This window comes from Pectinophora gossypiella, chromosome 9 (genome assembly GCF_024362695.1).
Source record: "Pectinophora gossypiella chromosome 9, ilPecGoss1.1, whole genome shotgun sequence".
NCBI classification, from domain to species: Eukaryota; Metazoa; Arthropoda; class Insecta; order Lepidoptera; family Gelechiidae; genus Pectinophora; species Pectinophora gossypiella.
In genome coordinates, this window is record NC_065412.1 from 22,698 (window position 1) to 50,391 (window position 27,694).

Genomic DNA, 27,694 nt, shown 5'->3' on the forward strand with positions numbered 1-27,694 from the left:
TTACATGGTGCGCTTCAGGTCCGGTACTAAGAATGGTGCTTTGCGTTCCACTTTTTGAGCGGTGATGTTCAATCTACGGTAGTAGTAAATCTATGATAGTACCTAACAAAATGTATCTAAAATTAAAAAAAAATATTCTTCAAAATTGGCTTACATAGCGTTTTTGAAACGTCAAAAATTTAATTACATATTATGTAGTTAGTGAGGAGCTCGGTGGCGCAGCGGTAAACGCGCTCGGTCTGCGATTGTTGAAGTTAAGCAACTTTCGCAAAGGCCGGTCATAGGATGGGTGGCCACAAAAAAAGTTTTCATCTCGAGCTCCTCTGTCCTTCGGAAGGCACATTAAGCCGTTGGTACCGGCTACATTAGCAGTCGTTAATAACCATCAATCCGCACTGGGCCCGCGTGATGGATTAAGGCCCGATCTCCCTATCCATCCATAGGGAAGGCCCGTGCCCCAGCAGTGGGGACGTTAATGGGCTGATGATGATTATGTAACTGGCTGTAAAACTATTACCACATCGGAAGCTGTATCGCTGAGGGAATAACGTGGCCAGAAAACCTCCCAGCACTGGGTCCTTCTAAGGATTTCATGTCAAGAGTGGCCCATCTCATTAGAGGTTGTGCAAGGTACGTATGTGTGTGCAACCCACCAGCTGAGTGATTGTCTTGATGGCGGTCCTGAGGGCTGTATCGTTCAATAACCGCGTCGCGTGTCCAACACGACAGCTCGCCTATTAATGCCTCTAAGCTACTATAAATTCAAACTAAAACGCAAATATATATTTATCATTGGGCAACATATTTATTCTTTGAATCGTCATTTTTTACACGAATATAATATTTTTATATCCGTTATAAACTACTGCAGCTTCTCAGAACCTGTATAGTTATTTAAAATAATAATCAAATATATTGAATATAATTACAGTAATTTGGCTCTCTAATATTAATTCCCAGCCAGTTATTCACACACGCGCGCACACACAGACACGCCGACACATAGACACACACATACACACCCCACCACCACACCACTGTCATGTTAATTAATAAAAACAATACAAACTTTACCAGCTACATAATCTGATTATATTACCGCCAGCTGTTTCGTTTAATAATCGTTTCCTGATCGCGTGTGAACACGAAAGCTCTCAAACTTTGTAGAGCAAGAGTTATTACAACACAGATGGATACGATATGAATTGCTGTCACGTCATTATAGATAGCCGGGTGAAGTGGTTGTCGGAATCGTGTCTCGCAGACATTTAGATATTAATAAACGATTCAATTAGCTTCTACACGGCCTCTGTGGTCCAGTGGTTGAGCGTTGGGCTCACGATCCGCAGGTCCCGGGTTCGAATCCCGATGGGGACATATCACAAAAATCACTTTGGGATCCCTAGTTTGGTTAGGACATTACAGGCTGATCACCTGATTGTCCAAAAACTAAGATGATCCGTGTTTCGAAAGGCACGTTAAGCCGTTTGTCCCGGTTACTACTTACTGATGTAAGTGAGTAGTCGTCACATGAGCCATGTTAGGGGCCTTTGGTGGCTCAATAGCAACCCTGACACCAGGGTTGATGAGGTTGGTACTCCACCTCACAACCCACACGATAAGAAGAACAAGGGTCATCCCCGCCGCACCCTAACCTACTGTTACATTATGCACTGTTATCTTACGTTCTCCGTACTTCGTGCTTTTATATAGTAACATATTAATTTCAAAGTGTAATGAGTACTCTCAAGCCCGTTGTCTTAAAGCGTACCTAGTAAGAGCCCTCAGCACTCCTCATTCCGTTGGTGACTTTGCAAACTGACGTATCTGCATTTTTTTGCTAGAACAATTTGTGTCTTATTGACAATTGAAATGAAATAAATGAAATATTTATTTCGGATATTTATCCATATTTTGTTAGTAACAGAATAGTATATCTAAGTTAGTAAAATTTATAATTTTACATTCAGTGAGTGAGGATGGGACTGTCCATCCTTATAATTAAAAAGGAAAAAAATACAAAGAAAGTTTAATTACAAAAGGTGCAAATTAGATTCGACAAAAGTTTCAGTTACGGCATATCTTATATATAAGTCACGTCAAAAAAAGAGTGGGTATGGTAGGTGTGCGAAGTATGAATAATGACACACTGCAGTATGGTAGGTGTGTTTACTCACCTTCCCGAGTGCTAAACCGGTCCACATCAGTCCCATTGACCTTGAGCAGCACATCGCCGGCCTCCACCTGTGAAAAACGATGTCACTATAATGCACTGTTACATCGTACGATACTTGCTTTAACTTAGTGCAGGAGTTGTAGCTAATCTTGTTAGAAAATCGAATAACCATTAAAGTATGTAAGCTATACTTTGTCCTAAGCCGATTGATATGTAAAAACGGAAATGGCAGCAGTCATTGACCTCTTATATCTCATAACATGTCTTGTTTATAATCAAAACAAAAACAACGCGACACTTGCTTTAAAAACTTATATAGGTATGTCAATAGAATTGGTAACAAACAAGTTATCAACGATCAAACATTTTTGGTTTGCGCTTACCTAACATCTATCTACCTAGCATTATCCCGTTTTTCACAAGGTTCGCTTACCTAACCTGACGATTTGATAGGTCCGGCTTTTTACAGAAGCGACTGCCTGTCTGACTTTCCAACCCGCGAAGGGATAACCAGCCCAATAAGTTAGGTCACATACCTCCGAAAATGCATTTCTCGGGAATGTGGGTTTCCTCGCGATGTTTTCCTTCAAGGCTCGTGATAATCATTTACGATCCAAACATGAATTCGAAAATAAATTCGACAACCATGAGAGGCAAGTGTTTGCGGCACGCTGAGAGGTGAGGATATGGTATCCCGACGTGCCGGCAGAGTAGGGGGATGATTGGTGATGACGATGATAAAGTAGAAGCAAGCAGGAATATATACAGTTTATTAAAAGCACTTCACAAACTTAGTAACATAGTCACAAAAATAATAGTTCACAATATACACATTTCACAAAAGAATCAAGACTTAGGAATTAGAGGGCACGGCCCTAAACAGTATAATATCCTTGTTGTTTTAATGAAGGTCGGGGATGCAGTGAGTCAAAAGTGAGTAAAATGAAAGGAAATGCGAATGGAATGGAATGAGAATTTCGTAATTTAAAATGATGATGGTCCGAAGAAAAGGCCAGTATGTGCAGAGTTTGTACTCTGCTACATGTTCTACCAACTGGGCTACCACGGCTCACCTAACGCTTACCTAACATACAAATACCAAAAGGATGTTTTCTTACTACAAAGTTGGACAATACAAACTATGAAATGACGATGTTTTGATCTTAGTATTGTTTTTAGACGTTTGTGTAAACCGCTAAGGGATTTTGTTGACAGACTCGCAAAGTATGTTTTGCGCGTGCAATTTCTGCTTGCTATTGCGCAGTAATTGTTTACTAGATGCGCATGCATAACATAAGCTCACGACTGTATCCCAATTGGGGTAGGCAGAGATACATCCATCGCAAGATGAACTAAGTAGCGTATGTGCTGGGTACTTTAACTCTACGGGACAAAAATGGCTCAAGCCAAAGAGCAAGCTCAAGCTCATGGATAAGTAGTCGTTACATGAGCCATGTCAGGGGCCTATGGCGGCTCATCAGTAACCCTGACACCAGGGTTGATGGGGTTGGTAATCCACCTCACGACCCACATGATAGAAGACATGGCTCAAAATGGGAAAAATGATTAAATTTCCCGCCTCTTCGTAACCATGGTAATAAGCGATCTAATACGAATTAGAATCGTTACATAATGACGCTACTGGTATCGATTTTTAATTAATATTACGTTATTCTTCGAAGTTTAAAACCGCCAGTTGCAATTTGAAGTACCGTAAGTTGCAATCCAACCAGTTCCAGTTTATTATCCTTTATAATAAACGTTTCTTTCTTTCTTTCTTTCAATTCGAAGTAAGTACAGAGGCTGCAAAAGATCGCGAGGAGTGAAACACGTAATCAAACACGCATTCAGGAATCACGTACTAAATTGCAAGTTAGCCATTACTTAACACTTGCAAAGGACATTTCCTTCTTCCTAAGGTAAGGTGTTATTCAAAGTGATGTGTATAGAATGCCAAATAAAAAAGTAATGCCAATGACAAATAGCGATCTTGAACACAATAAACCTTGCAATGCAATGTGAGATTTGTACAGGTAATAGCAAAGGTAAGGGTCGGCGCACACCTAGAGAGAATAGCGATGCAGCGAGTTAATTCGATAAAGAATTAAAATAAAAGTTCAACATATTTATAAATGGATATTATTATAAATGGCCCGTAGTCAGTCATTTAATAGAATAACAACTTTAATCTTCTTCTATCGTGTGGATTGTGAGGTGAATTACCAACCCCATCAACCCTGGTGTCAGGGTTATTACCGCCCGGGTTGCGGGTTAGGCCGCCTATTGTACTCATTCTATTGCTCTTTTGTTTAGTATTTTGTTTTTTCCTGTTTGTGCAATAAAGTATTTGTTATGTTATGTTATTACTGGGCCGCCATAAGCCCCTGACATTCAGCCATCCTAACTTTACATTTTTTTATTAACTACTTAGACGAGATCCCGAAAATTCCGGGATCTCGCGGGATTGACATTTGCTATCCCGCGGGATCTGGAATTTGCGATCTTGAGTCGGGATTACATTGCCTACTCCGTTACATCCCTGATAAAAATCACCTCGCCGCCTCTACATCAGTGTGTGCCGTACCTAACATTAACAATGCAATCTATTCAGCTGAATGAATGAACGAACACTCTGTTAGTTCAAATGGATTAACCAGATGTGTAATTGGTGTGATTGTAGCAGTGATAATAGGGTGTAACACTTTATGTCATTGGAAATGATCAACAAAGTGTATTTTTTAGTTTATTTATTACATTTATTTCAGATTTTACTTCATATTATTATTAGTAAGAATAAAATGGAATAAACTATGTTAGTATGTTAACAATAAATGCCAAGGAGAGAGAGAGAGAGAGTATTTAAAGTAGGAGAGTAGTTAAAACTGAGACTATGATTTTTACTACAATTTGTTTTTTCAAAAAGGTACTTACGAAGTTTTCACTAGAAGGCAACGAAATGTATGTGCGAATTGAATTGTGTCTCTGCCCACCCTGATAGGTATTACAGGCTTGAGCTGTTTGTATGTTTGTCGTCTGAAAGAGCTCGAGGAAAACCGCCAAACACGCAAGGATCGTCCCAAACCCATATATAACTGTTCTACACTTTCAACTCGGATGGACGGCTATTCTGCCTCCAATGTGACCGGGTGTTTCAAAGTTTGGCTTTGCCAGTCACATTCGAGCGCACGAGAGAAGCGACTGAGGTCGCCGTTGTCAGATACGCAAGGAGGACTATATATGTTTGTCAATCTGTTTTTGATCTGGGCAAGTTAAGCAGTCGGTCCTGGCTAGTATTTACTTAAGTATGTAGTCGTTATATGAGCCATGTCTTCAAGGGGCCTTTCGGACAATCTGGAGATCAGCCAGTAATGTCCTAACTAAACTAGGGACCACAAAGTAATTTTCGTGATATGTCCCCACCGGGAATCGAACCCGGGACCTCCGGATCGTGAGCCCAACGTTCAACTACTGGACCACGGAGGTCGGAGGAGTAAGATGATCCGTGCTTCGGAAGGCACGTTAAGCCGTTGGTCCCGGTTACTACTAACTGATGTAAGTAGTCGTTACATGAGCCATGTCAGGGCCTTTGGCGGCTCAATAGTAACTCTGACACCAGGGTTGATACTCCACCTCACAACCCACACGATAGAAGAGAAGGGCCTTTGGCGACTCAATAGCAACTCCGTCGAAGTCTTAAACCTAAATAAAGATTTCATCTATCTATCTATCTAACTCTGACATCAGGGTTGATGAGATCGGTCATTGGTCTCACAACCCACACGAGAGACGAAGAATAATGTTTTCTCAAATTCAAATTCAAAAATATCTTTATTCAGTAGGTAACATAGTTACACTTTGAATCGTCATGTAGCTCTAGCTACTCAGTTGGTAGCCATGGTTGGTAGTCAATCGGATACTGTCCTTGCTTCAAAGCAGAGAAAGGTAAACAATAATTAGTAGCGAGTCTGTTTACAGACAGAACAAAAAAAACTCTGACGTCATCACAATAATAATTGTGCCATTAGTGAGAAAAAGAAAAATACAGCACCTTTTTGTAAATATAAAAAACTAAGAACCGTCTTTACTTACACAGGGCTTTCTAGACAATGATAGGTAATTAAAATGGGTTAAATCTATTTGGAAATAAATCAACAAAGCCTATTTTCTCTTGTCAACAAAGATATCACCAGTAATCTAATAGGGTTAGTAAATACTTATATTCATTTTAATTTGGGTTCTATGCAGCTTAAAACACAATATGGCACTGAAAAAAAGTACTAAAATTTTAACAGCCTCCGTGGTCTAGTGGTTAGAGCGTTAGGCTCAAGATCTGGAGGTCCGGGTTCGATTCCCGATGGGGACATTGTCGAAGTCACTTTGTGAGACTGTCCTTTGTTTGGTAAGGACTTTTCAGGCTTGAATCACCTGATTGTCCGAAAAAGTAAGATGGTTCCGTGCTTCGGAAGGCACGTTAAGCCGTTGGTCCCGGCTATTAGCCGTAAAAACACCTCCACCAACCCGCAGTGGAGCAGCGTGGTGGAGTATGCTCCATACCCCCTCCGGTTGATTGAGGTGAGGCCTGTGCCCAGCAGTGGGACGTATATAGGCAGTTTATGTATCAACTCAGAATCATACCTCAAAGTTTTCGTTACGATGTCACTTACACCCTGTATATTCCATCCCAAACCAGCCCAATACAGGTTAGATCACATACCTCCGAAACGCATTTCTTGGGAACGTGGATTTCCTCACGATGTTTTCCTTCACCGCCGTGCACGTGGTAATAATTATGATCCATAATTGATACATGAATTCGAAAACAAATTTGTATATCATTGTAGGGCCGCACCGGGAATCGAACCTGCGACCGCACAGTGAGAGTCAAGCGTTCTTCCAACTGGGTTACCACGGTTTTACACAACTGGTCAGTATTCATTTGCTTTCGAACTTCATTATCGTCTCCAAGAGTTATTTGCAATGCAATCAAGCAGATTTACAAAATGACTACCGACTTTTTGGCGAAAGTAAACATTATGAGAGAATCCACACGCATGATTAACGGAAGCAGAAACACTCGTTTAAATTCAGCGCTTAGAACGCTTGACATACTGGGTTTGGAATTCAAAACATTCGGCACAAATAAAGTGCGGTACATTTTCACGCAAAAAGGCGTTATGTGGTGTGGCGTAAGGCTACTATAAGCCTTTAATATTTAATGCACCTCGTATGTATTTGTTTTCAGCACGTGCATACATCGCTGCCAAAACAAACTGTTTAAAGTACACTCGCTTGTAGCCAATTTACGTAGAGCTCAGACAATTTAGGCGCGGAACGTAACAGACCATTTTAGATGGTCCATTTAATATAAGTACCCTTTGTAACGTTCCTTGATAACAGGGACCAATATTTGATTGACGTCTTCACCACTAAACTGTTGTAAAATTATTATCCTTATGTGACACATTTTAGTACAACCACTATATTACCTAGTAAACATATTTATTTTGTTTAGGCAGGTATAATCAGACAGACAAAAGGAAAATAGTGCGCTTATATCTAATAAGACATAATTATGATTTAAATGTAAAAATAAACATTTACTCTCGTGAACAATCGTGAAAATACGATTATGAATTCATTTTTTATTTGTTACTTTTGTAATTTTTAATGTACGATAATATGTTACAATTTTACGCTAATTATTATGCTATTATAAAAAGTTAGCTCGCCGGATTATTAAAAAAATAAACATTTACTCGCGTAAAAATCGTGAAAAAACTATTATTAATTCATTTTTTTGTCACTTTTGTCAGTTTAATGTACGATAATATGTAATAATTTTACGGTAATTATTATGCTACTATAAAATGTTAGCTCGCCGGGCTATTAAAAAAATAAATTATAAATCAATGGGTGCTACTTAGTTCATCTTGTGATGGATATATCTCTGACTACCCTATTGGGATGTAATCGTGAGCTTGTGTTATGTTATGTGTTGTTAGGTAATAAATAATTATAAAATGTTTGTTGAAAACAAATGTTCAAATCCTCCGCGATACAGAGTTTCCGCCAGTAATGTATTGATTATGTTTTTATTAAATAAACAAACATGTTCTATTTTTAAATTTTGTTCTATTCCATTTATTGTTGCTGTCAACAAATTACGACTACTGTACTCTCGGTGCGAGTGACTGTATACATTTGACATAGTTTAATTACATTTGTACGCATTTTCCTTAAACGAAAGCAACTTAAAATAAAATGACAGTGACCACTTACAAAGTAATAGTCTCAGAAATCACGAAACAACAGCAAACAACACAGGTCCTCCGAAAATAGTTTTAAAACCATTATCTTCGTAACCGATTAACGAACATCACATCCTCGAATGATTCACATTCACAAGTCCACTGAACTGGTTTCACAAATACAATTACACACTATAATAAACAGAACAATTCACACGGAATGTGTAATTTTTCTATAGGTAACCTATGTGAGATGGGATACTTGATAAGGCGAGGAGTACATAAAACTTTTTTAACAATAACCGATACGTCAGCGCTCGTCAATTGTCTGTCGTAAACTGGAGTGGAGTACTAGTACTACGCATTCTACTATGTGACTCCCCCCGCCTCCACGCATGTCCACACTCAATAACTTATAACTTTTCCACATTATCACCACATACTTTTGTATTATGAGAATTTAACAAAATTTTACTGCATTTTTTATGAGAATCGACAGGTCAGACCTTGAATCTTAAGGTGAGGGTCACACGGCGTGTTTTAGAAGGGCTCGAGCTGATGGGCTGTTTCTGATTGGCAGTCGTCATTCCGAAATGCTAGAGTGATTAGGTAAGCGTGTGCTGCACCTTACTTTGCATTGGCCAGACCGCGAGTACCATCAAAACGTGGTTCTATAGCCGTTTCGGACCATCTCGTATGGTTCATTTCGCACCTCGGTGTGAATCGCCGAAGAACATTTTTGTATCGGGTCGACTCTGTCCGCGTAAGTTCGGATAGTGAAGATCGCTTATTTAAACTTAATTTTACCCTGTAGTTTCGAATCGACTCATTCTAAAAGATACTTGTGGCAGTGGTGCGATATGACATTCAAAAAAAGAACATTAGTTGGCGTTGGGCGATAAGAAATTAACCCCGCGCTACACGGTCCATCCATCCATAACAGCCTCAGTGGTCTAGTGGTTAGAGCGTTAGGCTCACGATCTGGAGGTCCGCGTTCGATTCCCGATGGGGACACTGTCGAAATCACTTTGTGAGACTGTCCTTTGTTTGGTAAGGACTTTTCAGGCTTCAATCACCTGATTGTCCGAAAAAGTAAGATGATTCCGTGCTTCGGAGGGCACGTTAAGCCGTTGGTCCCGGCTATTAGCCGTAAAAACACCTCCACCAACCCGCATTGGAGCAGCGTGGTGGAGTATGCTCCATACCCCCTCCGGTTGATTGAGGGGAGGCCTGTGCCCAGCAGTGGGACGTATATAGGCAGTTAAAAAAAAACACGGTCCATCATAGGGTAGACAGATGTCATACGGCTGCCGTGCCGCGAGGGCAGGACTTCAGTATCTAGTGTTTTTTACCATGTGCTTGTTGCAAAAGTCGAAATAAGTATGTTACGTTAAGAGGTTGTCGTCTAGCTCTGTCTAAATAGAGTTTAACACTCTCACTGACCCTGACTACCGGTTATTGACCGTTCACTCATAATAGTACCAACGTCACTCACTTGGGATCAGGGGGTAGCCAAGTTCCAAACGAATATGGCAATCGACAGACATCTTACGTCAACCCTATAGAGTTTTATCACTGTCAATGAAGGATTCAAGACTACGTTCTCCAAAAATATACTAGATGGTGCTGTTCAGTTGCCTTCGTTTAACCTTCTAATTTCATGAATAACAGACATATGCATCTTTGTATTTGTGTATAAATTATGACCCTTGTTATTACATTCAAGCACAACACATTTTCCACCCATTATTATTCTGATCATAATCTTCTTCTAAAGTGTGGGTTGTGAGGTGGATTACCAACCTCAGCAACCCTGGTGTCAGGGTTATTATTGAGCCGCCAAAGACCCCTGACATGGCTCATGCAACGATTACTCACTTACATAAGTAAGTAGTAACCGGGACCAACGGCTTAACGTGCCTTCCGAAGCACGGATCATCTTACTTTAGGACGACCAGGTGATCAGCCTGTAATTCAAATTCAAATTCAAAAATATCTTTATTCAATAGGTAACATAGTTACACTTTGAATCGTCAATTTTGCATAACGAACGTCTCATCCGCCTAAAACTACTGCATGCAATGTCTTAACCAAACTAGGGATCACAAAGTGATCATAATAAAGAGAAGCAATATAGGTAGCAACGTAATTCCACACCATATGTGATCCAAATATCAAGCAACAATTATTATTATATATGCTTCTGCCATTATATCTTTGAATAATTACTTACCCGAGCAATGAGAAAATAGGTAATTTATCACGTTAAACCTGGACAACACCATGTATATTGTTTTTGAGGAACGTAGCCTGGAATGTCTAGAATAGAATAGAAATAGTTCATTATAAGAGATCCCGGAGGTCTCGGGTTCGATTCCCGGTGGGGACAAATCACAAAAATCACTTTGTGATCCCTAGTTTTGGGTAGTTTGGTTCATGTTTTGAAATTAAACCTAAGATCACTTGAAAAGTCACTTGAATAGTCGACTTGAAAAATTCGAATTCATGTTTGGAATCTCTATAAGGCGACAATATCTGCATGTCAAACAAACACAAACATTAAAAATAAGTTAAAAAAATATTAGATTTAATTTAACAGGTACCTATTTCTTAATTTCAAATCACAAAAATCACTTTTATTTGTGATCCCTAGTTTGGTTAGGACATTACAGGCTGATCACCTGATTGTCCAAAAAGTAAGATGATCCGTGCTTCGGAAGGCACGTTAAGCCGTTGGTCGCGGTTACTTCTTGCTGATGTAAGTACGTAGTCGTTACATGAGTCATGTCAGGGGCCTATGGCGGCGCAATAATAACCCTGACACCAGGGATTAGGGTTAGTAATCACCTCACAACCCATATGATAGAAGAAGATTATAAAAGGCCGCCATACACAAAAAAGACAGTAACTCACAAATTTCCACTAAACTTTTAAATTACAAAAAAGCAAGACACGTTTGTCAGAGTTGTTGCACCTTTTTTAAGGCCCCAACACATCGCATGTAGACGTTGTGTCCGTGAAAGTGTTAAGGATTATGGGCGCGCCGCATTGTTGTTTTCAACGACGGGATGTTGGGGATCGGACGCCCTTAACTTTGTCAAGGAGATTGGGCGTCGGTTACGAGAGAGGGGATGTGATGCTCGCTCCGGGGCCTACCTGATGCAAAGGCTGTCCATCGCCATTCAACGTGGCAACGCGGCGAGTGTTATGGGGACCTTTGCGCCGGGTGAGGCGAGGGGGGGGCCTGTTTGACTAAGCAGGGATCCCTGCTACAATGTTTAGTTAAGGTATTTTCTGTTTTTTGTATTTTTTTTTCTTTGTATTTTCCATTTTTATGTTTTTACAATAAACTTTAAAAGATATAGTATCACAGTTCGGATAATAATATTAAATCTAAATCAGTTATAGGTAAGTTGGCAACTGATAAGATAAATTCTATAATTTGGCACATTCTTCTCTTATCAAAGGTTCAACAAACTTCGTAATTTTACTGATTGGGGGTCAAAAAAAAGATAGGGTCCGTAAATTAATTAATAAAATTACTTCTCAGTAACGTTATACTGTACGGTCACGAGCATTAATATGTATACACTTTGGTACAATGTCACAGTAACTTTTTTGACAAACTGAACTGTAAGTCTCACTAAATGTCAAATATGTTAGTGCGACAGAGTCCTAAAGCGGGTACATTATATTGCTCATGACTGTACGGGTACTATTCTGTCTTTATCCATTTTACTTTAGGATCATCACATCACTAATTTAAGAGCCACGCTCTTGTCGGTGTAGCATTCTTCATGCTACTTTTTTAGGGAAAAATAGGGCAGTGATTTCCCTCTTGCCTTCAGCCCCGCAGTACTCTGACGCGAGTGGGATGGCGCCCACAGTAGTCTATTTCAAAGCTGTACTAGGACTCCTGTCCTCCACCTCTGAATAGTACTGACAGTTACTGCTGCCCTCTGTCAGGTTCATGTTAATATAATACATATAAAGTTAATTCAAATGTCACTAAGCAAAAATCCCCACTCTACATTTAATATTCTTCTATCATGTGGGTTGTGAGGCGAATTACCAACCCCATCAACCCTGGTGTCAGGGTTATTATTAAGTAAGTATGTGGTACATTAGATGATGATCTCCGACCGATTTCGGCCATGGCGACCACTTCGACTCCTAGTCGGCACGACGCTGATGCGCCCGAAAATGGCTTAAGTTGCCTATCTTTACAGTGAACTCCCGCGCACAGTGAGGGCACGTGAGCACACCGTACGGTCACGAGCATTAATATGTATTAGTTTGGTACCATGTCACATTAACTTTTTTGACAAATTGAACTGTAAGTCTCACTAAATGTCAAATATGTTAGTGCGACAGAGTCCTACAATACAATACAAATACACTTTATTGCACCAAAATAAAAAGAAATAATTACAAAAAGATTCTTAACTAAGTAAATGGCAAATGGTGGCCTTATCGCTTAAAGCGATTTCTTCCAGACAACCATACAGTGAGGAAAAATGTAAAAGAAATTGAAAGATTGCGGGTACAAATTATAAATACAACTTACCAATAAATACATGCAAATAAATATATATAACATACTTACAAATATATATACCTAACCTATATACATAACCTAACATTATATACCTACTTATATAAATAGTAAATAGTACACAAAATACCTAGTACCTAAAAAGCAACTCAAGAGCTTCAGAATATGAATAACACTACAACACACTTCATTATAAAAACAGAACCATTAACAATCCTAAGTGGGTACATTATATTGCTCATGACTGTACATAACCGTACCGTATGTGGTACATTTAATAGAAATTTGAATAGTAAAACCGGACAATAGTGATATATTATCAGACTTAACGCCTGAGTTCGTATTGCAATAGAAATGCTAAACGGCGTGTGGAATTTCCTCCAATACTATGCAAGTATTGCTCTATCGCGGTCACTCACTGGAACGTACATATATGGAAAAATAACCCGAAACACATGTGGTGTAAGGTTTAGTAACCTTAGTGACTTGTTAAGGTGACCGGTACGTACTTCAAATACAAAAATATACTTCATTGCACCAAAAGAAAAGAAAATATTTACAAAAAACTCTTAACTAAGTACATGGCAAATGGCGGCTTTATCGCTTAAAGCGATTTCTTCCAGACAACCATAAGGAGAGGACATGATAATACCTATGAACTAAATATTTGTAATATCATAATATGTACTGTATAATATTATGTACTTCTCTTGTTATTTCTCCCTGGCTGAAGATAATATAAACGATTTCCTTGATTGAGAAACATAGAATGCCTTTAAATAGTAATTATCACGAACACTTCTCGTGCTTTCTCCACATTCATCAATCTTCCTTTTCTAACACGCACGCCGCTTCAGAGTAGACCGTACTAAACTTCTCTAAGGACATCTCCAGCTTGGTCAATTTACGTCTTCTTATCGTATCTTCTGGTGTCAGGGTTATTACTGAGCCGCCAAAGGCCCCTGACATACTACATACTTACATCAGTAAGTAGTAACTGGGCCAACGGCTTAGCGTGCCTTACAACGGCTTAGGTAATCTATCTGTGACGTACTTCACTAATGTCACCGTCCTAACTATATTGGCCGGTTGGCACTTACCTTATCAGTAGAGGAAGGGGCTGGGAGGGTCCGCTAATGGATTGAGCTTAGAAGATAAATTAGATCCAACTCGGGCAGAAGGGCGAAGCGGAAGTATGAATTAGTGTACACTGCCCAGTCGTGCCCCAGTGCGCGCTCCAATCACTTTATAACTGACATTGGATTGGCTATTCAATGGTTATTTTTTTGGCCAGTTAAGTCTATAAAATTACTCAAATAATGTAATAAAGTACTCTGACTTTGATGGGAGTGGAAGAAGCGAAAGTGGTGTATCAGGATCATAGTATTCGCAGGAAATAGAGTTCCGTGGTTTCTGCCTACCCCGCCGGGAAACACGCATGATCTTATGATGTATGTATGTATGTAAAATACAGCATACGTAACATGAGTAAGTAAAATGACAATTTCTTCTCTCTGAATGTTGACATGTTAAGTCGTCTGTGGTTACCTAATACAATAACTTTTGTCTATTTTCTACGATTGAGCATTTTCTGATAAAATAGTAAATAGATAATAAGGCATTTGTTTAGCATAGGGACCCTATACAGGGTGTTAGTGACATCGTAACGAAAACTTTGAGGGGTGGTTCAGGCTCTGAGTTGATATCAAGTAGAAATTTCCGTCGCAAAAGTATGGATTGGAAAATAATTAAAAAGAAAAGGAAAATTTTCATGAATTTTTTGACACGAAATTCCACTTGATATCAACTCAGAATCATGGCCTGAACCATCCCCCTCAGTATTCGTTACGGTGTCACTAACACCCATACCTACTTATATGGCTACCGTATGTACTTGTACGGGGTGTAAGTGTCATCGTAACGAATACTGAGAGGGATGATTCATCTGATTATTCTGAGTTAATATCAAGTGGAATTTTCCATCGCAAAAGTATAGAATTGAAAATAATTTAAAAAAACTAAAAAAAATCATGAATTTTGCGACGGAAAATTCCACTTGATTTTAACTCAGAATCATGGTCTGAATCAACCCCCTCAGTATTCGTTACGATGTCACTAACACCCAGTATATTCAAGTTAAAAAAAAACAAAAATATTTATTTTTCAAAATTGGCTTACAAAGTTAGCGCTTTTTGAACGTCAAAAATTAAATTACATATTGGTGCTAATTCCTGTAAATACCATCTAATTTTATTTTAAGTTATATCTGTCATTTTCTTATCCGCCGAAAAGGAAAGGGACGGGTAATCGACAAGCATAAAATTTATGGAACACACGTCAATTTTAAGCACAAATCTAAAACAACCGTCTAAAAATTTTACATCAGTCAATAACCGACACGTTCATTTACTCATTCTTCCTAAAATTAAGAGCTGTGAATCATCCGTCCCTTTCCTTTTCGACGGATATGAAAATGACAGATATAACTTAAAATAAAATTAGACGGTGTCTCCAGGAATCGGGGCCATTATGTAACTAACTGTAAAACTACTACAACATCGAAATCTGTAACGCTGAGGGAAAGACGTGGCCAGAAAACCTCCCAGCACAGGGCCCTAGTCCTACTGTTTCATGTTTTCCTTTCTTTTAGTTTGTTCATGTTTTGAAATTAAACCTAAGATCACTTGAAAAGTCACTTGAATAGTCGATTTGAAAAATGAAATCTAAAGACATAATGGTAGTGACCGCGACTTCTGCGACTGTATCACCATGTAGCGTCGCCTTGTAATGAAACTTTGTAAGCGCCTTTTTGAAAAATCTGATGTGATTGTTTGTTAACAAAATCTCGCAACAGATTAGCCGTGGTAGCTCAGTTGGAAGAACGCTTGACTCTCATTATCAGCACGGGCCTGAACCAATAATAGTTTTATTTTTCGAATTCATGTTTGGAATCTCTATAAGGCGACAATATCTGCATGTCAAACAAACACAAACTTTAAAAACGAGCCAAAAATGTTTAAAAATAAGTTATTAAAAATATATAAATTAGATTTAATTTAACAGGTACCTATTTCTTATTTTTTTTAATTTAGTGAGACTCCGATCCTGCAGACAATTGCTTATGCATTTATACCAAGTTATTTAAGGCCTTAATATTAATAAATAAATAAATAATATAAATCGAACAATGCAATTTATGATGTGGTTTTATATTACAGCAGTTACGTTGCTGGTTGAATAACCACAGTAAAATGATAACAGTATACATACTCCTACATAATTACATACTATCATTTCGATTTAAGTACACCTCAATTACCCATAGTACACAACAATGGTGCATTTCTCACAGATTCCACGCCCAGATAGCGCGTACTGTTTAAATAATTGTATTTATGGTCCCAAAGGACGGGGTTAAATGTGTTTCTTCCGTTTTACTAATTGACCCGCTGATTAATTGTGTACTAAAGGGTGCTTAGTCACTGAATGTTCACTGAATTAGTAACTCCCAAATTTATTATTCGACAATTCTAGTATATGACCATTATCATTAATTTAAGAGCCACGCTCTGTCGGTGTAGCATTCTCCATTCTTGTCCAGTCACGAGTACTAATATGTATACACTTTGATACCACGTCACATTAACCGTAAGTCTTAATGAAATGTCAAATATGATAGTGTTCGACAGGGTTCTAAAGTGGGTATATGATATTACTCATAACTGTCCATCAAAGGCCGATTCTTTCACTGCCTTATCAAGACACGGCGTTCACCTTCTCTTTAATCTGTTCTATGTAAGCTCTTCTTGGTGTTTCCCTTCCTATCTTTCCTTTTATCTTCCCTTCTGTGTTTTTAATTAATTCGTCGTGTGTAGTATATAACCGAAGAGCAAAGAGATCCAGTTCAGTTTCTAAAGCGTCCAAACCAAGAAGTGAAGTAACAGTGTTTAAAGCAATGTCAAGTGCAGTGTGTTAGTGCAGTGTTCAAGTGAAAATAAAGTGAAGTGACGGTGACAAAGTTGAACCGCGTAGCTCTGTGCAAGTGCTGTACTGCGTGTGTTGGGAATAAATTCATTTTCCCTTGGACTTAGTGAGCTTCCTTCCAATCCTGAAACCCACTTCCGTAACATTGAGCAAAATGTGAAAATATCAACTTAAGTACCGTAAGTTGTGTTATTTTTTATTCTTCTTCTATCGGGTTTTAGTTTTTAAACTTATATTTTTATTTATACCTATTATTTTGGGGGCTTCTTCTTCTATCGTGTGGGTTGTGCGGTGGATTACCAACCTCAGCAACCTTGGTGTCAGCGTTACTTGTGAGCGGCCAAAGGCCCCTGACATGGCTGAAGTTACGAGTTACGACTACGTACTTACATCAGTAAGTAGTAACCGGGACCGGCTTAATGTGACTTCCGAAGTATGGACAATCGGGTGATCAGTCTTTCCTAATCGAACTAGGGATCACAAAGTGATTGTGACATATCCCCACGGGCATTCGAACCCGGGACTTCCGGATCGTGAGACCAACGCCGTTATTTCAAATAACGATAGTTACGGGTAATGAAAACGCTGTAATGCAGTAGAAAACACGATAGTCGAGTATTTCTCTTATTGGTTTTAATATTAAATGCGTAAAATGCATTCGATACGCCTATCTACTTTTAACTAAAATAACTCAAAGTTAACAACAGTACTAGCCTTGCCTTGACTGAGAGCATAGGATAAAGAATAATACGTTTTCAACTTCTTCTGGGTCAAACGTTGCTAACCCCTTTTACCTCCTTAGGGGTTAAGAATTAAAAATAAAATTGCTATTCAAAATCATATATTAAGTAAATGAAATTCATCTTTTTTGGGGTTATGTATACGTTTTTACAATAAAATACCAGATAACATTTTGAATTTGTCAGAAAATAAAGTTTAAACTCATGTGAATCTTACTTTATGTAAAAAAGCTTATTATAAGATTAATGATTTACTAAATGATAAAAATGTCTGGTATTAAATATTGATCTCATTGGTTTTAAAGATGTGTTGCTGTTACAGTTTCTTGTCATTTCTTCTCCTCAGCCAAAACACCTTGCGAAATGACGTAAATTCAAAAATGTTACATTGACCTTCAATAAGTTTGTCCATGATAATTACGTTGAATAAATGATTCTGATTTCTGATCCTGTCTTAGTGAGCACCTACGTCCTAAAAGGACCCCCTTAAAAATGGCTGCCATGTCTAGTAGAGGTTACCCGATAGAGTAAAAACCGAATCGCCGTCCAATGATAAGAGTGTAGCTACCTACTTACATATTTATCGATAAAGTTATTTCTGTGTTGTTTACGTGAATAAAAGATAATTATGGCAAAGATCAAGGCCGAGTAACAGTAAAGTTCAGTTGCAACTTGCAGGTGTCGCATTCACGTGTACCTCGACAGGTGATTTGGCACCTTTTGTATGAAAGGATCGATTGGCAATTTATATTGTTCTAAGAGTAAGGTGTACTGAGAACTGAGATGGACAGACAAAGACAACATACGCGGGGTGAGGGAATTGTAGCACCACAAGTTCAAAGGCACGTGAAGATGAGGCAATAATCAAAATGATTGATTATAAAAAAAAAAAACATTTATTGCACATAACCGCAACATAAAGAACATTTACAATTACAAATTGACAGCAGCCCCCGCGGCACAGTAACTGCAACGGGCGCGGCGCGAATTATATCTACGCAGAGAGACATAACAATAATAAACTTGTCGAAGGTCAGTTTTACGTTTTTTTACGGACCTATAAATTTTAAGTGGATGTACAACAAACAAATATGTGTAGTGCACGTGTTTATGTATACAGTATAACCGCCGAGTGAAGGTGAGGGACGTATCTACCATCAATCTAATAATACTGTTAAGGTAAGCTAGCAAGGTTCTGTAATTGAAAGTGTTTTGTCTACTCTATGGAATTATTTAGTCTTATACCTATTTATTTATGTGTACACAATAGAACAGACAAAAAAATACATAGAAACAGACAGTACAGGTAAGCTTATCTCTAGGAAAGAGATTTCAGCTGACCTATTGAGCATTTCAAGGCAAGATGATTTTTGGGAACCGTTTAAATGTCTATCTACTCGGGCCTGTTTCCACCCTGTGGCCTGTGCAAATAACTACGATTAAATATACCTGCCGGGTCTGCATGACAACCGCGCCGCGCACGGCGCGAATTATATTGAGTGCTTCGACCAATAAACGATACGAATGCTATCTACGTAGATGGACGTCAAACGGCTATCGGTCGAAGGCCTCGATATAAATCGCGACGCGCGCGATTATCGTGCAGAGCCTACTGCCATCAAAAAAAACCCTTATAATACTTATGTTTGTGTACATGAAGTTTACTAGATTCGCGATCGTAATTTGTTTATGTGAGCAAAGTCGCAGGTTCTCTGAATACAACTAGCAGGCAGTTACACTTGCTAGTGGAGTCTAAAGATGAATGTGGGATGGGGGATGTGTGTGGGTAAGATGAAAGATGATGAATGTGTGATGATGGTGGGCCCATATCCAGATGTAAAATCTTTTGAAAAGGTAACTTTCCCAAGCCAATTTGAACTGGGTATGTAAGGTATTTATGACGGTATTTTTATATATTTTTACATGAAAGATTGTGCTATTAAAAACGTAATTTAAATATTTTTGCTTTTCATGCAGTACTTAATTATAAATGGCATTTGGAAACGACAAGTCAGCAAACAGGCTGTATATTTGTAGTACATAACTTTTCCTTTACATCTGATTCCTGATTCCTCACGTCAGAATAAATTACTGTCTTTTCCCTTCGATGCTGCCCACGCCTTTCTATTTAAAACTGCTGGAAACGTCATTGTTTAGGTGGGAAAATATATAATGCCTTTGAAATAGAGCACTGAGTGCACCTTTCTATTCAATAATGGCGTCCTACGCGATGCCTACGCGTATTCTCTTTGCCAATATCATCTAACAATAAGGGGAGAAATCTATCTTCCAATAGAGTTATTACTGAATACTTTTATGAGGAGCTCGATGGCGCAGCGGTAAACGCGCTCGGTCTGCGATTGTTGAAGTTAAGCAACTTTCGCAAAGGCCGGTCATAGGACGGGTGACCACAAAAAAAAATGTTTTCATCTCGAGCTCCTCCGTGCTTCGGAAGGCACGTTAAGCCGTTGGTCCCGGCTGCATTAGCAGTCGTTAATAACCACCAATCCGCATTGGGCCCGCGTGGTGGTTTAAGACCCGATCTCCCTATCCATCCATAGGGAAGGCCCGTGCTTCAGCAGTGGGGACGTTAATGGGCTGATGATGATGAATACTTTTATGCTGGACTGAGAGCGAATAAACAAAACACGTTCAGCTACTTATCCCGGGCATGTCGTAAAAACCGACAGAGGGATTTTATGCTTTTTTACCCAATTGCGGCGAAGCAAGAGGTTTATGTCTTTGACCGTTATGTATGTATCTATATGTGTATGCAGGTTTGTTCCAACCTAACTTCTAAACCACCTGTCAGAATTTAACAAACGAGGTGTCACTAGATGCCGTCGCGACAGGTGTCTAGATTCTACGGTGGTCATTGATTTTTTTTTCGAATGATAGTGTGTTGGGTATCAAATGAAAGGGCTTAATTTACGCATTATAAATATGTACATATTACTTGCGGGTTTTCTTGTATTTAGTTGATAATTACGTTGAATTATCGTTGATAGGTTTTATCTTCAAATCTTGCACAACACGCATCGGAAGCGCTTAAAATTAATAAATAGACCCCAAAATAATGCCGACTACCGAACCGTACTTTCCGCTGTCGGGTTTTAGTTTTTAAACTTAGGTACCTATATTTTGACATTTTGCACCATTAAGTATTATTCAACTTAGGACTTTGGGGCAGGAGTTGCCGGTGTAAGTTTATATAAGTATAGGTACATTCTAACACGTTCAGGTGTCTGCTCATATGTACTGTGTATTTGTATACCTAATATATATCCTTTTCTATGTACCACCGCCGCCGCGCCGCGCCGTCGCGACAGGTCTCTTTCAACCAATAGTGCACTCTACATACTCATCTATTGTTTTTACATTACCTTACCACGTTAAAAGGCACGTGTAAGGCTTTCTATTATATTTTCTTTAGTAAATATATTAATTAAAACACGGATAAAAAAAGCACTCACATTGTAAAAAAATCATCATCAGCCCATTAACGTCCCCGGGGGCATGGGCCTTCCCTATGGGTGGATACGACTAGGGAGATCGGGCCTTAAACCATCACGCGGGCCCAGTGCGGATTGATGGTTATTAACGACTGCTAATGCAGCCGGGACCAACGGGTTAACGTGCCTTCCTTTTTGTGGTCACCCATCCTATGACCGGCCTTTGCGAAAGTTGCTTAACTTCAACAATCGCAGACCGAGCGGGTTTACCGCTGCGCCACCGAGCTCAGAACAGGACTGACACGGTAAGATATTTGTCGTTCCCGGGTATTCTCGTCCTATAGTTAAGTCGAGCGGCTTGCTATCTCTGAAAACTGGGTCGACTATCTTAGGAGCCTTTATTAACCTGCAGTTCTTCTTCTATCGTGTGGGTTTGTGAGGTGAATTACCAACCTCATCAACCCTGGTGTCAGGGTTATTATTGAGCCGCCAAAGGCCCCTGACATGGCTCATGTAACGAGTAGTAATCGGGACCAACGGCTTAACGTGCCTTCCGAAGCACGTATCATCTTCTTACTTTTGGACAATCAGGTGATCAGTCTGTAATGTCCTAACCAAACTAGGGATCACAAAGTGATTTATGTCCTAACCAAACTAGGGATCACAAAGTGATTTATGTCCTAACCAAACTAGGCATCACAAAGTGATTTTTGTGATATGTCCCCACCGGGATTCAAACCCGGGACCTTCGGATCGTGAGCCCAACGCTCAACCACTGGACCACGGAATCTGCAGCAAAGCAACGTGATCGAAGTCTGTTGCAGTTGGAAACTTTGACAAGTAAGTAACTTATCAAGAAAGTACTACTTTTACGTAATTATGTTAACAAAACATCCAGTTACTTAACAGTGTCCTTGGCTACGCATTACCATGTCTGCTACTACCTACTTATATAGTACCAATACACCGCAAGGCGAAGAAAGTGCGATACCGCGTAGGTTGTGCGTAGGCAGACCGCCCGCAGACGCAAGCTACAAGCAAGCATAATAATTATATTGCACTAAGTAAACAGGTCGAAATGTTGGAGGAAAGCTAGGGGAGACTGCAAGGTCAAACGGTGTACCCCTACAGTATAGTACAGTCCAGTTCAGAGGGGTGTCATAGTGTTGCTAACAAAGAAATAATTTTAGACAGTTTCGTTTACAAACTTAAGTCCTATTCTAACACATAATCAATCTACAAAACGTAATTAATACTAAAGTACACCCCGGATACTTCATACAAACACACCACACATTGACGTTATCGTACACGCGCGTCTGTGTGTATGACGTCAGACGCCATACGATTCAAGTCTAAACTATGTCCGACGGGGGTGAGGTAAAACTAGCTCAGCCGCTGCTGGCGAGCAGAGAATTGCCGTTCTATACGTAGTATTATTTCTTATTCTATGACTAAAGTCACAACTTCACAAATAAACAATAAACTTTCACTCTCTTACTATCAATTACGATTATTCAAATACCAAGAGTCGTTTTAGGGTTCAATGGACAAAAAGGTTCGTTCGAGCGAATCACATTAATCTTGGCAACTGGTACATTTGTCGCATTCCCGGCACCAAGGCACATCTTGTGACATGTGAAATATTAAAAGTCGTTTCAGTATTTATTACTGAACAGCTTTTAAGAGGGTTGGTTAATGCCAGTAGGACAGCTGTTAAAACATTTAGATGTCACCATCATATATATTATTTTTTTGTTGAGTTTTTTCTTACAGAACGAGTTGTGAAATAGTGTTTCTTCATATAACACGATTTTAGTAATAAAAGCATTCTTATTTACTATAAGTACGGTCACGAGCATTAATATGTATACATTTTGGTACCATGGCACATTAACTTTTTTGACAAATTGAACTGTAAGTCTCACTAAATGTCAAATATGTTAGTGTGACAGAGTCCTAAAGTGGGTACATTATATTGCTCATGACTGTACGTATAACCTATGCTGGGATTCGAACTTCAGACCTCAAAGTGAGTATCAAAGTTTTACCGACTGGGCTGGCTCACACGCACCGCACGGCCGTATCTATGTGTATCATATATCGTACGGAACCAAAATATTTTACGCAACTCCGATACACACTTAACCGGTATTTTTTCCAGTTTTCGCGCGCGGTAAACGTGTGAAGTGTAATCGCGTACGTCCATTGAATGTAAATAGCGAGTGGGCGTAGTGATACTACATTTTTGCCGTTTACGTCACACCAGCTGTTAGCGACGTTACGAGCTCTTAACGCCGATAGCTGCTTATTTATATTTCTTTTTTGAGCGAAAAATTGCTTTTTCGTGACGCTTTTAGCCGTTATGACGCTGGTTTGTGTATAGATAAAGAGTTGGTTGTTTTCAAGCAATTTCATGAGGTTTCCAGTATTGTGTGCTCATTATTTTAGATCGGAAATTCGATGGCATATTTTATCTACTCTTGACCGTAGTATATGATACGAGTATAGAGCTATGATTACCGATCACTGCCTTATTTGACTTTAAAAAAAAACAAAAAAGGTAATGTAACGTGATGCGCTCGCGATATGTGGACCTTAATATCAAATTGTGGCGACATTATCTTCTTCTTCTTCGTCGTTCCCTCACTGCTGAGGATCGCGACCAGGTTATGGTTTTCCACTCGGTACGGCTATATGCTGCGTGGACCGCCCTCTGTATGCTGCCGCCCACCGTCTTCTTCAGGATGTCAGACCACTTCGTAGGTGCCCTTCCTCGCGCAAGTTTGCCATCCATTTGCCGAACGATGATCTGCTTCTCCAGACTGTGCTTCGGAGACCGCATAATATGTCCGAAGAAGCTTAGGACACGATTCTGGCATATTGAGGAGAGCCGCGTCGTGATCTTGAGCTCTTTTAATATGGACTCATAGATGGCGACTTTATAGACGATTAAAAATCGAAGTGAAATCTAATAGGAACTGAGCGAAGTGACAGTTGCTTGTCAGGTTTAGACTTCAGCCACACCCCAGACCAGATACTCCATACAAAAACGTCATTCTTACCGTGCCTTAGACAGCCCGCACGCGCTATCCCTTTGTCCTTTGCGACTTACGGCCATTTGGGCTAAAGTAAGACCCAGAGGGGGTGAAGTAAATCTAGCTCGGCGCCCGATTCAAATAGGTGCAGGGAGGAGCGTTACCGTTCTATAAGTCGTATATTTATTTATTCTATGGTTCACGTTCCACATACCATAGAGTAGCTAGCAAGGCGACTATAAATAAATAATAACCTTGGAAAGTTTGATCTACTCGCCGCTTTTCAACTCCATGAATATGTAACTTCCCTTGTGCGGCGAAGGAAACCGTTCGACGCGGTTCCGCTGTCGCGATGGAAAAATAATTTTCTATATCACTTTTCATATCCTTTGTGAATATGACATACACGGACTTACTTTTGTATTAGCTATCGGGGTTAACAGGGACACCAGCCATCGGATAGATAGAGTATTATGAACTCGGTAGTGACCAATTACTTCGTCTACTTACACTTCTTAGAAACGTGATGTTTCGTAAGGATTATTTAAAAAATATTAAAAACGGGTATAAAGAACAAATAGATGACATTTCCTTAAAAATAAGAGAATTCAAATTATAATGTTCCAAATTCAAAATTTAATGGAACTCGTGTTTTGTTGAACAAAAATTCGGACGAGTTTTATTGATGATAAGTAAGTATACAATAAAAGTCAATGTTGCGAGTCAAACCATAACTCGAACTCTATGTCAACTTCTACGATATGTCAAGTATGATTATGTATTTGTGGCACAGATTTATTTCTCGCCCCTTATTATTTGTCGAGCAAGTAATATTTCGGTTCTTATTTTATGCACTGATAAATGTTATGGTTTTAGAGTGCTAACGTCAATGTTCTAGTTCAATTGATTTCTAGTAATGCGGGTTACTGTGTACTGATAGTTATTCCATGTGTCTCAACCACTACAACAATAAAAAGGTTGATAAAGTTATCGATTTTATCGTAAAAGTGTTTTGCGGGTAACAGAATAAGCAATCTTCTTCTTTGCGCGTCGATGGCGATCGATACTATATTTTTGCTGACCAATTGGCCACGCTTACGGCATTGTCAGTGGCTTCGTGAAGGTCTTTAATAGTTTATTTTTTTAAAGAACGTGTAGGGCCCTGTGCCGAGGTTTTTCTTTCAGCTACTTTTCCCCGGCTATACAGGTTGTGAGAAGCTGCAGTAGTTTTAGGCGGATGAGACGTTCGTTATGTAAAAATTGACGATTCAAAGTGTAACTGTTCTATGTTACCAACTGAATAAAGATATTTTTGAATTTGAATAAGTGGAGGTGTTAGGGCAGCACAAAAGGTGAGCCATAGTTTACGGTGATACTCCACACACACTCACCGCAACCATCATCCGTGCTTCGGAAGGCACGTTGGTCCCGGTTACTACTTACTGATGTAAGTAAGTAGTCGTTACATGAGCCATGTCAGAGGCCATTCGGAACCCTGACACCAGTGTTGATGAGTGTGGTAATTCACCTCACAACCCACACGATAGAAGAAGATCCAGGTATCCCCACCAGCACCACACCACACCACAGAATAAGCAATAATACACGTATAGAGGGGACTACTCCCCCCACGTTTATTAAGAGTAGTAATATTTTAAATTTGTCAGAAAATAAAATTCAAGCTCATGTGAAGCTTGCTACTTTATGTAAAAAAAAAAGCTTAATATAAGATTAACGATTAAGTACCTAAATGAAATAATGACTGGTATTAAATGTGTTCCTCTAGTTATTAAATATCTGGATTGATTTAAAAGATGTGTTGCTGTTGCAATTTTTGGCATTTCTTCTCCTCAGCCATAACACCTTGCGAAATGACGTAGATTTAAAAATGTTAAATTGACCTTCAACAAGTTTACCTATGATATTTACGTTGAATAAATGATTCTAATTTCTGATTTCATGCTGAGCTTCTAAAGGGCTAAAGGTTTCTGACATGGCTCATGTAACTTACTACTTAATAGCTAGAACTTATGGCTTCATAGGTATGCGTTCCGAAGCACGGAATGATCTCAAATAACTACACGTAAATAAGATTACTGTAACATACATACATACATAAACTCACGCCCGTAATCCCTAATGGGGTGGGCAGAGCCACAAGTAATCAAAGACAACTTAAGATTACTGTAAAGGTGAAAATATTCAACGATACAAAGTAAAATGGAACGAATTGCAATTTAAAAAGTAAAAAGCGGTGTAAATCTCTTCAGTGAAATGCAATTAACGGATTGACGTGATCTGACTTGCAGGTAGGAATATCTGTTCAACATACATACATACATACATAAACTCACGCCTATTTCCCACCAGGGTAAGCACATACTACGGAATTCCATTTGCTTCGATCCTGACATACTTCTCTTGCTTCCTCCGCACTCATCAGTCGTTTCACACACGCACGCCGGTTCAGAATAGACCGTACTGAACCTTTTCTAAGGACATCTCCAATTTGGTCAATGATGTCTTCTAAGGTCTTCCTCTGCCAGCGCTACCATCAACCTTCGCTTTAAATACTGCTTTGGTAATCCTATTATCCTTTATCCGCTCTCTGTTCTAGGTAAATTTAATTAACTTTTTAAATGTTAAGTCGCGCGATTATTACCTATTAATGAGAGACTTTCCAGGCTACGTTCCCTAAAAAAATATAGATGGCGTTATACAAATTTGCCTTCGTTTAACCTTCCAATTTCATAGATAACAGACATATGCATCTTTTATCTTTGTTTTTGTGTATAAATGATGACCCTTGTTATTACACCCAGGCATAACACATCTTCCACTCATTATTATTCTGATCAAAATAAAGAGAAGCAAAATAGGTAAGTAGCAACATATCATCATCATCATCATCATCATCAGCCCATTAACGTCCCCACTGCTGGCGCACGGGCCTTCCCTATGGATGGATAGGGAGATCGGGCCTTAAACCGTCACACCCAGTGCGGATTGATGGTTATTAACGACTGCTAATGCAGCCGGGACCAACGGCTTAACGTGCCTTCCGAAGCACGGAGGAGCTCGAGATGAAAACTTTTTTTTGTGGTCACCCATCCTATGACCGGCCTTTGCGAAAGTTGCTTAACATCAATAATCGCAGACCGAGCGCGTTTACCGCTGCGCCAACGAGCTCCTCAGTAGTAGCAACATAATTAATAATTATACAATAATTTCAATGCGCGATAAGTACGAGTTAGATCTGTCAAAGTGCAAAACCTAGTGCTGTGAAAAGTCGAGGTTCGGCCGATCGATTTTGTTTTATCTAACAGTAAATATTTAAAACGCTTGTTGACTCGCAATCCCAACGGCTCATTGAGTCGGTCTGGGATTAGCACATTATTAACACCGCCACGCGCCGACAAACCAGCTAATGAGTGTGAGATGGAAAATAGAAGCATGCATTCTTAATACAACACGGGGTATGCAGTCCTGTACCGATACAAC

At 39.3% G+C, this 27,694-nt stretch overlaps 1 protein-coding gene across 1 annotated transcript in view; it reads right to left on the reverse strand.

The window, feature by feature from the left end:
- The window catches only part of LOC126369339 (PH and SEC7 domain-containing protein-like), a gene marked incomplete at its 3' end in the record, with an annotated part of 68,116 nt that overhangs the window by 22,649 nt on the left and 17,773 nt on the right, over positions 1 to 27,694 (reverse strand). Inside the window, 1 exon segment of the mRNA XM_050013689.1 lies at positions 2,178 to 2,244. Within this exon segment, the coding sequence (XP_049869646.1) occupies positions 2,178 to 2,244 (67 nt within the window).